Source organism: Centruroides sculpturatus, unplaced genomic scaffold, assembly GCF_000671375.1.
Source record: "Centruroides sculpturatus isolate CEXI.00-Female unplaced genomic scaffold, Cexi_2.0 scaffold57, whole genome shotgun sequence".
Taxonomy (NCBI): Eukaryota; Metazoa; Arthropoda; class Arachnida; order Scorpiones; family Buthidae; genus Centruroides; species Centruroides sculpturatus.
This window is the reverse complement of record NW_019384382.1, coordinates 398,225-408,163: the sequence shown is the minus strand read 5'-3', so window position 1 is coordinate 408,163 and position 9,939 is coordinate 398,225. Positions and strand designations below refer to the sequence as shown.

At 32.1% G+C, this 9,939-nt stretch overlaps 1 protein-coding gene across 1 annotated transcript in view; it reads left to right on the top strand.

Annotated features, from left to right (window-relative positions):
• Positions 1 to 9,939, top strand: part of LOC111617932 (nuclear migration protein nudC-like) — a 52,362-nt gene that overhangs the window by 14,612 nt on the left and 27,811 nt on the right. The window contains exon 3 of the mRNA XM_023359317.1: positions 5,751 to 5,954. Coding sequence (XP_023215085.1) covers positions 5,751 to 5,954 — 204 coding nt within the window. The remainder of the gene's footprint in view (positions 1 to 5,750; positions 5,955 to 9,939) is intronic.

Below are 9,939 nucleotides of genomic sequence, written 5' to 3'. Positions count from 1 at the left end.
GACGAGCGTTTAGCGGAGCGTGCGCACTGGCTCGGTTTGGAAATGGATGTGGAAGTGATTGCTTGTGTGTGGCTCCTCTATCGTCGCTATAAAAGACGATGGCAGAGGCAAAGAGAATTTTGGGTGCACCCAATATTACGAGATAGACTGACGCATGAAATGTTTGTGACGTTGTATCCAAAACTAAGACAAAATAAATTCAAGTTTTTTAATTCTTTTAAAATATCTATAAAATCATTTGACGACTTACTCCATATTATAAAAGTAGATATTACCCAAAAGCGCGCGATCGAATATACGGCAAAATGGCGGCGTAAATCTAGAAGCGCCTGTAAAGCGCTGGGAAAACGCGCGATCGCATGTACGATAACATGGCAGCACATATATCTCAAAGCACTCAGCTAACGCCCGCAAAACGCGCATTTTAACAAAAATCTATAAACGCGCGTTTAACGCGCACTTGGCCAAAAGCGCACGTTTGAGTGTGTACGGCTACATAGAATTCTTGGTTCTTTAAAATGCGCGTTGAAAAATGCCTAGTGTGTACAGGCTCTAAGTGTAAGTAAAAATGCCAGAAGTGCTTCTGGCATTTTTACTTGCACTTATTATTTTTTTACATAGTAAGTTATCTACAAACTGATTTTTGCATCTGATGGTAATATATTTTTTAGAAAAATCAGGGAAATAAACAATTCAGCTACTTTTTGCAACTATATATATCAGAGCGCTTTTTGTGTAAGTATCTGCAATGAAGTTTCTAAGGAAAGTGATTATGCGCTTGCTGCAGTGATTGTGTTTGTTTGTTGGTAAATAAATATGTTGGTTGTCTTTATTTTTTGTGTATTCAGTATACTGAATTGAACAAAATGGTTGTGTGGCCCAAATTCATCATTCTCTGTTATGTGGCCTGCTGAAAAAAGTTTGGAGACCTGTTATAGATGAACATTATAAAGGATAGCAGCTGGTGATGAGTTGAAATATAAAAAATATACAGTTGAGTCTGTCTATCTTGAATTTCATGGGAATAAGAAAAAATTTAAGATAGGTTTCAAGATATAGAGGTTCCTGCACAATAATAGGTTAATAGGATTGATTGGAGGTACAGTATATTTTATTAGTACAATAGCAAGTACGTATAATACTGTACAGTAATACTTGTATTAGGTATAAATAAAACATTTTTGACATACCTTAACAGAAACAGTTTGTCAATAGTTTTTGATGCCTGACTTTCTTAGACTAATAAGATGTAAGCCAAACTCCTAGCCAATCAGAGAAAAGCAGCATTAATTGCAAACAAGTAAAATGGCAAAACTGTATTTGGGACAAGACTGTCTCGGAGACTCGCTTTGACGTTCAAAGCGGATCTCTTTCTCATTCTCCAATCTTCTTTGGTATTGCTGCTTTTGGGTGTGATCGTTCAAACTTTGCCAGCCACAACCACGAGATCATCCACAATGCATTTTTGATGAAATTAACCTATCCAATTTCGAAATTTCTCTCTGTTGCGTGTCGGCCCGGTTTGAATTTTTGTTGATGCGTAACAAAAATTTCCCATTTTTGAAAAAGATAAATGTGGTTATTGTATCGTCCGAAATTGTTTTTTTATTTTGCGCAATATAACGTTTGTGCAAAATAAAAAAACAATTTAACCCGATTATAACATCAGATGTAATGACAAGCCTAATATAACATCAAATTTTTATCAGTCCCACAATTTTACTATACTATATAATGTTAAAAAACCTACTTGTAATGACATAAAACCCTGTTTTAATGTCATATTTGAAGCACTCCCAAATTTACAAAATTAGATTACAGATTTTATTTAACAAAGAAAATACTGTGTGTTCTGTCCTAGGGTCAGCATCTGCTTCGTAGAATGAATGTGGGTGGCACTCTCACCACCTGACTTTGGTTTGCCATTTTGTAGAGAGAATTGCCATTTTATATTTTATTTTGACTCTGTTCTTGGTCCCGACTATCTACAAGTCTGGATTTTTTTATGCGCAAATGATTTAGGTACCTAATACTTTGTGCCAAATTGCAACTCCTGACATGTACTGTACTCCTTCATACCTCTAAGCTGGTAACACAGCAGCAGTATGATTTTATAAACAAGACATAGTCTTGTCAATATGTACTGTATTGCAGAGATATTTCTCAACTGCAATTTATGCTAACAAAATGTAGTTGCTGGTTTTGAAATTGTAATTGACACTTCAGTCCATAATTTGAGATAGAGATTTGGGAAAAATTATTTGAGATAAACATAGAAAATATATTGAAGTTAGGCTGAAAATGAAGGGCAAAAATAAATTTTGAGATTCAGAGGTTTTCGAGATAAATGTGTTTGAGATATAGGTTCAACTGTACATGACTAAAATTATATCAAAAGACAAAAAAATTGACTGTTTTCTGTTAGCACATGATTTAGTGTTTCTTGTAATTCATTTTACTTGAGAATAATCATAATTTATTATAGTTAAAAATTAGCATATTTGGATACATATAAGCTGAAGAAACTCATTGGAGAGATTTAGAAAACTGTAGGGGAAATGTCAGAAATCAAATGCTTTTATATAAGAGGAGTTTATTATGAAAACAGAAGAATCATTCGACTTTTATTATATACAGTGGGTGATTGGTTAACGAACATAATCCGTTCCAAGACTTTGTTCGTTAACCAATTATCAATTTACCATAGGTTTTTATGGAAATTTGGTTAATTCATTCTGGAGACTCTAAAAAATAAAAAATATACACTTTTTTACTATGTTTATATGTAATAGTAAAAATACATATATATGCAAGCCTGCATTTTTATTAGTCATGTTTTTTCCATTTGTGGGGGTCAATGAATCTGTCCAATGTCAATTGCTTTTTTCTTTTCTTCAGAATTTTTCAGAAGTAATTAATAGCATTGTAATCATAGAGATCTCCAAGCCTATTAACCTCATTCTGGTTTGGATGCCACTTTGAATGACCATTGTTCTGACATCCTTCCACTTCTTCAAATGATCTTTAGTAGCAGATGTCAACATTGGTCCTCTTTTGTCTTTAGAAGAAAGCACATCTCAGAGTTTCTTGGAATTCTTCTGTCGTCACATCAGTTTCAAGTTCTATTATGAGCTGTTCAATGCTCTTTATCTCTCAGATGTGATTTTCATTACTCCGTTAGCAGCTTGAGAATTCTTGATATATCTTTCATAGCTAAGATTGTGCCTACTGTAGACATGTTCAAACCATACTGCCTAGCAACATCAGACATCTTGTGCCCATTCTCTACCTTGACTATTATCTCTGCTTGATTTCTACAGTGAGCACAGTTCTTGACACTCCTCTTTTTAGGCTCCATAATATTATCAGTTTCTTTTTTAAATAAAAAGTTCAGAAAAGTGCTTACAAAAATTCAGAGAACAGAAATCAACTAGCGCACAAAAAATTATTTTAAATGCAAGGCCCAGATGAAATGTGAAATTTGGAATTAAAACGTTAACAAATGTCTGATGGGACAGTTAAACTCTAACCTTTCGTAAATAAACCCCGACGGAAAACTTAACATGTGTCCGTCCAACAGTCTCGCAAAGACTATAAAAAATTATTTGTCAGAAAGGTAAACAAAAAGCTGGAATTATAAGGGAGAATTTCAAAATTTGGAGGAATACTATCTGACCGGTATTGGGTTGAGCATTAATGTCGACGCTTTCAGAGCTCCCAAAGATTTCAAATTGTCACCTAGAGACAAGGAAAGACTAATCGGTATTTACTATTTTATGTCGCTTCTTTTTCTGTTTGTTCTGTGAAGTTTTCATTGTCCAAGCATAAAAATCTTTTGTGAAAGTGTTCATTATCCAATTTGTTCGCTGTCCAAACTGTTCATTAACCGATCACCGAATGTATTTATAAATTCTTCAAAGATTTAAATGTATAGTATAAAAGAAAATTTACTTCTGCCTCAATATTAGGAAGAGATGAGAATTAACTGATGTAATGCCATGCAGCAGAAGTAATCATTATTTTGCAATAATTAAACATTGGTAGACAAAAATGTAGTTCAAATAATGATTTTAGAATGTAAATGAATAAATTGTTTAAATGAAATGTAATATGCAAAAATAATCAGTTATAACCATCATTTTAATGTTAAATAGTTTTATACTCATAAATTATTTGAAAACAAAATATTTTTAAAAAAATCAAGATTTTAGAAACAAACTAAGTTAAGTGTAAATTTCATGTACAGTCATAGGCAAAAGTATGCAAATGAAGATATATCAAACATTTACATATAGGTATGAAGTGATAAATATTTAATAATTATTGAGAGAACAAGAAACATGCTACATGCATACCAATTCATAGAACCTGAAATGATACAAATTTAGAGACTTTATGACAGTGGAGCAATTCAGAAGGAAATTGCTGCTGCAATTAGCCATTCTCAACATGCTGAGCTAATGTTATAAAACATGAAATTGGTGGGTGCCACAAAAAAGTGTCATGGAAGAAAATATTGTTTATCATCTCATGATAAAGGTGGTTATGTTTACTTGCAACTCAATCTAAGTTTTCAGCAAGCAAAAGCAAAGGTGTTGCTGGACTTTCCTGTTCAACTCGACTATGGGCATGATTTAAGAGCTGAAGGCAATGTGCAAATGAGTTGACAAATGGTTGGTGGCTCTGTGATGGCTTGGCTGCATTTTCAGCTCAATAAAAGACTGATATCGTCTGTTTCTGGATGTTTGATTGATAAATTCCATTGCATTCCATTGGAAGTTCAACTTAGTAAGTATGGTCACATTCTTGAATGTGTAAAATTTATCTTTCAGCAAGATAACATATCCTACCACAATTCAAAAATGATGAAACTATAATGAAGTTTTGTCATGGCCTGCAAATCTGAATCCAATGGAGAATCTGTGTGGGCTTCTTGTTAAGTCTGTTTACAAGGATATAAGAGAATTTTCAATAGTTGCAGACCTAAAACAAGTCAGTCAAAAATGTTAGGATGAAATTTCAGATGAGCTGTTGATTAAATTCGTTGATTCAATGCTGTATTGCATACATGATGATATTTGTCACCAAGAAGGCTACACAAACTATTAATTCCTTAAATTAAGGCATTATTTCATTTTTGAATTTATAATTTTGTCTGTAAAATTTTAATTTTTTTTTTTAATTTTTGTTAACATGAAACAATTAACAGAATATTGGCTTCATGAACAAGCTTTGTCTGTAAACTGAAAAGTGTTGAAGTGTGATAAATGAATTAGTAAATTTAAATATTTCAAAAAGATTACTTTGAACAATATTAAAAATTTTTACATTTTAATATGTGATGCAAATTTAAATGTTAACAAAACACTAAACATAATCTTAGAATATACAGGTAATTGTTAAATTTTGTTTGTTGCATAATATAAAGGTTTCTGTTTTGTTTCTAGTTAAAAATATTCTTTGTTTGAAAAAAAAGAGGAGAGAAGTCAAGAGATGGAACTTAAAATGAGATCAATAATAGAAAATTAATTAAATAAAAATAAATTTTAATTAATGCAATTTGTGTTGGTTTATTAATTATGAAAACATTTCATTAAAATTCTAATATGTATGTATATATATTTTTTTCCTTTATAAAAATTGATGATAATAGAATAAATTATATATGAACATTATTCATTTTTAAAATTTTCAGTTAGTATTTTTGTATTTTGTTTTTAATTTATAGTTTTGAAATTTAATTTGAACAGCTACTATTAGAAAAATTTAAAAAATATGAAGCTAAAGCATTAAGTGAAAAAGCAAAAAAAGAACAAGAAAGAGAAGCAGAGGAAAGAAGACGCAAAGAAAGACAAGCACGTAAAGCTCAAGAAGAAGCAAACTTAGATAATGAACCAAGAGTAAAGGAATTAACTGATGAAGAAGCTGAAAAGTTGCAGAAAGAATTGAATGAGGTATCGTATTATTTCAAAAGTATTTAGTTATATCCATAAAAGATTACATTATATTTTGTAGAGAGATTTTTTCAAATTTATGATAAACTAAGGTTGGAGGAAATATATAAAAGAAAAATAAAGATTAAGTTAATAATTCCAATATAAAATAAGACACTGACTTGCAACAATCTGTAATTATGACAGCTAAAACTAGAATATTAAAAATAGTTTTTAAGTTCAACAATTGATCATTCTTGCTAATGATTTGTTTCTGTTTTGTTTCTAGTTACAAATATTCTTTGATAGAAATAATTGATATAACAATTATTTTTAAATGTAATAATGCAATGAGCAATAAAAAAAATATCTATATATAACAGTAACTTGTTAACTTAAACGTATTTAATTACAACTCAAGTTTGGGCCATTAGTGCTAAAAAAGCAAAAACAGAATTATGTTCTGCAGATGTGCTCATTCTAGGGCAGGGATGGCAAACCTTTTTGAGCCTGTGTGCCTTATAATAAGCATACTTAGCTTTAGAGATGTTTGTGTTCGCCAAGGTTTTAGACTTCAAGTAATGATCTTTAAAGAGATTAAATGAATATGCTTTAATTAGAATAAATGTAAAAAAGCTAATTGAAAAGAGAATGATTGGGTGATAAACCAAAAAGATGATTGCAAAAGACAGGTGATAAATCAAAATTGTTTGATACATTATGTACCAGATGATTTATTTCTACATGCCACAGGTTTTCCACCCTGGTCTGGGGACTTTACAATAAGGTTAAAGGAATTAATAACCACAAAGGTAAAACGTAACAATAAAAATTAAATCAATTACAAACAGGTTGCAATACTAACTTGGTATGTTTCTTTTTTCTTTGAACTTTGTTGACTCCCTGCAAGTTGTTTCTATGAATCTTTAATTATTAACACTGTGTCTAATAAGCATAAAAATGAGTCAGTTTTAGATTACTATATAAATACTATACATAAGCAATTAGTGTATAAATTATGTGCATCTTTGGGAACTATATTTTCTTTATTATCATTATTTGAACATGATGGGTCACAGAATTAAACTTAGTTGTAACTCAATTTACAACTGTGTATAAAAAATAATAAATATTACTTATACAGGCAGGGATTGCTCTGGAAAATTTAAAAATATCACCAACCATTCACCAATTTAAAATTTTTCTCACCACTTCAAATTATTTATCACCACCAGCTTTACTTACTAATTAATGCAAGTGCTGGTAGAATTATCAGTTTGGCATCTGGAAAGCAAAAGCTTTTTGACAAAGAGAGGGCCAGACATTTGGATCTCCAAACGAAACTTTTTGTAATCATGTAGCCTTAAACACAAACAACTCCTTGTCCAAAGAAGAGGACCCACTTTTCAACCATTTCTAAAAACTGGGCTTCTGAAAATTGAATTTTTAGCTTAGAGACATGAAACTTTCAGAGACTTATAAGTGACAATAGCCACATATTAGACAAGATGCTAAGCACTGGACCTAGATCATGTATGTTTGAACCTTTAGAATTATAATTTTAGTTTAGTCTTTTTACGCGTAATATAATTATTTTATTGCATTGGTATTATTATTCCTTGTGTTTAAAGCTTATAAAACAAGAGATTAAAATTGCGACATCATTTCCTGTTTAACAAAAACAAGTCACTGTAGATTTAAATTTTTATGTCATTAAATAAAACTTTTATTTCTTTACATTTATTTTCAGATATGGTGGTATTTTCAGATTATAGTGGTAACAAACATGATTGCATGAGGAAATTGTCCATAATATGAACAATTAAAAAAAAAATAAAATGCTGTGACTATGCTACCCTATTTTCATATTAGGCATACCAGGTGTATAAGCTTAAATCTGCTGTTTTTTAGTCAGAAAAACACATGTTTTTTTCTTAGAAAGCAAAAACAAATTTATTCAAAGTATTTTCCCTCACTAGCGGCACATTTTTTCCATCTCTCGGGAAATGTGTGGATAATGTCAAAAAAAATCCTTCTCATTCGAGGCAAATTACTCATCAAGCCATTTTCAGACGTCTTTGTAAGAATCAAAATGCCGCTTAGTGAGCGTGTGGCCCATCAATGAAAACAGGTGATAGTTGGAAGGGGCCAGGTCTTGTGAATAAGCGGGATGGGGTAACACCTCCCAGTTGAGTATCTCAAGTAGTTTTGGACCAATGTTGATGCGTGCAATGGTGCATTGTCATGGAGGAAAATCAGTTTGTCGTGTCTTTGCTGATAATCTGGCCTTTTTTTCACGCAGAGCACAGTGCAATTTGATCAGTTGTTGTTGGTAGCGGTGGGCATTGACAGTTTCACCAGGTTTCAACAGCTCATAGTAGATGATACCCTGCTGATCCCACCAAATGCACAGCATTGTCTTCCATCCAAAGCGATTTGGTCTTGAAGATGTTGATGGTTTGCCTGGATCAACCCACAATTTCTTGTGTTTGGGATTCTCGAAATATATCCTTTTCTCATCATCAGTTACAATCTGATGCAGAAATGACTTTATTTTTTGTCTGGTGAGCAAGATTTTGCATGTGTTTTGGTGTCACTCCATCTGCCTATCGTCCAATTCATGTGGCACCCATTTTCTGATCTTCTGAATCTTTCCCATGGCACGTAGACGCATGGAAATGGCTGATTGAGTAACACCCAATTGCTCAGCAAGCATTTTTTGCGATTGGGTATTGTTCTCATCCAAAAGAGCCTACCTCAACCTTCCTGGGCCAATTTTCACACTTCTTGTCGTTCAGTTCAAAATTGCCATCTTTGAACTGATGAAACCAATCTCTGCACGTGGTTTTCGATAAAGTACTGTTGCCGTAGGCCTCCACAAGCATTCGATGTGCTTCAGCAGCCGATTTATTCAAATTGAAGCAGAAAAACAAAGCTTGCCACATATCTTTTTCTGGCACAAAAGTAGACATGATTACCAAAGGAAAAATATATGTTGTTATATGAAATTTCTGATGATGAGCACTGATTGATGTTGACAGATGTCAAAATCATCAAAAAGAAGTATGGCGTCATGTAAAACTTTTATATCTTCAGACTTGTTTTCACTAATGATGTAAAATAGTTAATTCATCACATTATTGACAAAACTATGTCTTGTTTATAAAATCATACTGCCTGCTGTGTTAGCAGCTTAGAGGTATGAAGGAATACATGTCAAGAGTTGATATTTGGCACAGAGTATTAGCCATCTATTACCTTACAGCCATCTATTAGCAAACAGCAGATTTAAGCTTATACACCTGGTACTTGTCTTTTTCATCCATATGTATTAATGTCTGAAGCTTATTCACTTTTGAGGACATAGTATGTAATCACAAGTGAAAAACAAGTAAAATGGCAAAACCGTATTTGGGACAAGACTATGTTTCACTACTAAGTGGAATCACTTTGACGCTCAAGGTGGGTTTTGTTCTCATTCTCCAATCTTCTTTGGTATCGCTGCTTTTGAGCGCGATCGTTCAAACTTCACTGGCCACTACCACGAGGTCATCCATGATGCATTTTTGATGAAATTAACCTATCCAATTTTGAAATTTCTCTCTGTTGCATGTTGGCCCGGGTTGAATTTTTGTCAATGTGTAACAAAAATTTCCCATTTTTGAAAAAAATAATTGTGGTTATTGTATCATCTGAAATTTTTTTTTTTTTATTTTGCACAAACAATATACAGTTTAACTTGATTATAACGTCATCGGATGTAACACCAACCCTAATATAACGTCAAATTTTTATTGGTTCCACGATTTTACTATACTATACTATACTATACATTGATAATGTTAAAAAACCTACTTTTAACGACACCTTGTTTTAATGTCATATTTGAAGCACTCCCAAATTTATAAAATTAGATTACAAATTTTATTTAACATAGAAGAAATTACATGTTCAGTCTTAAGGTCAGAGTTCACTTCTTAGAATGACTGTGGGTGGTACTCTCCCC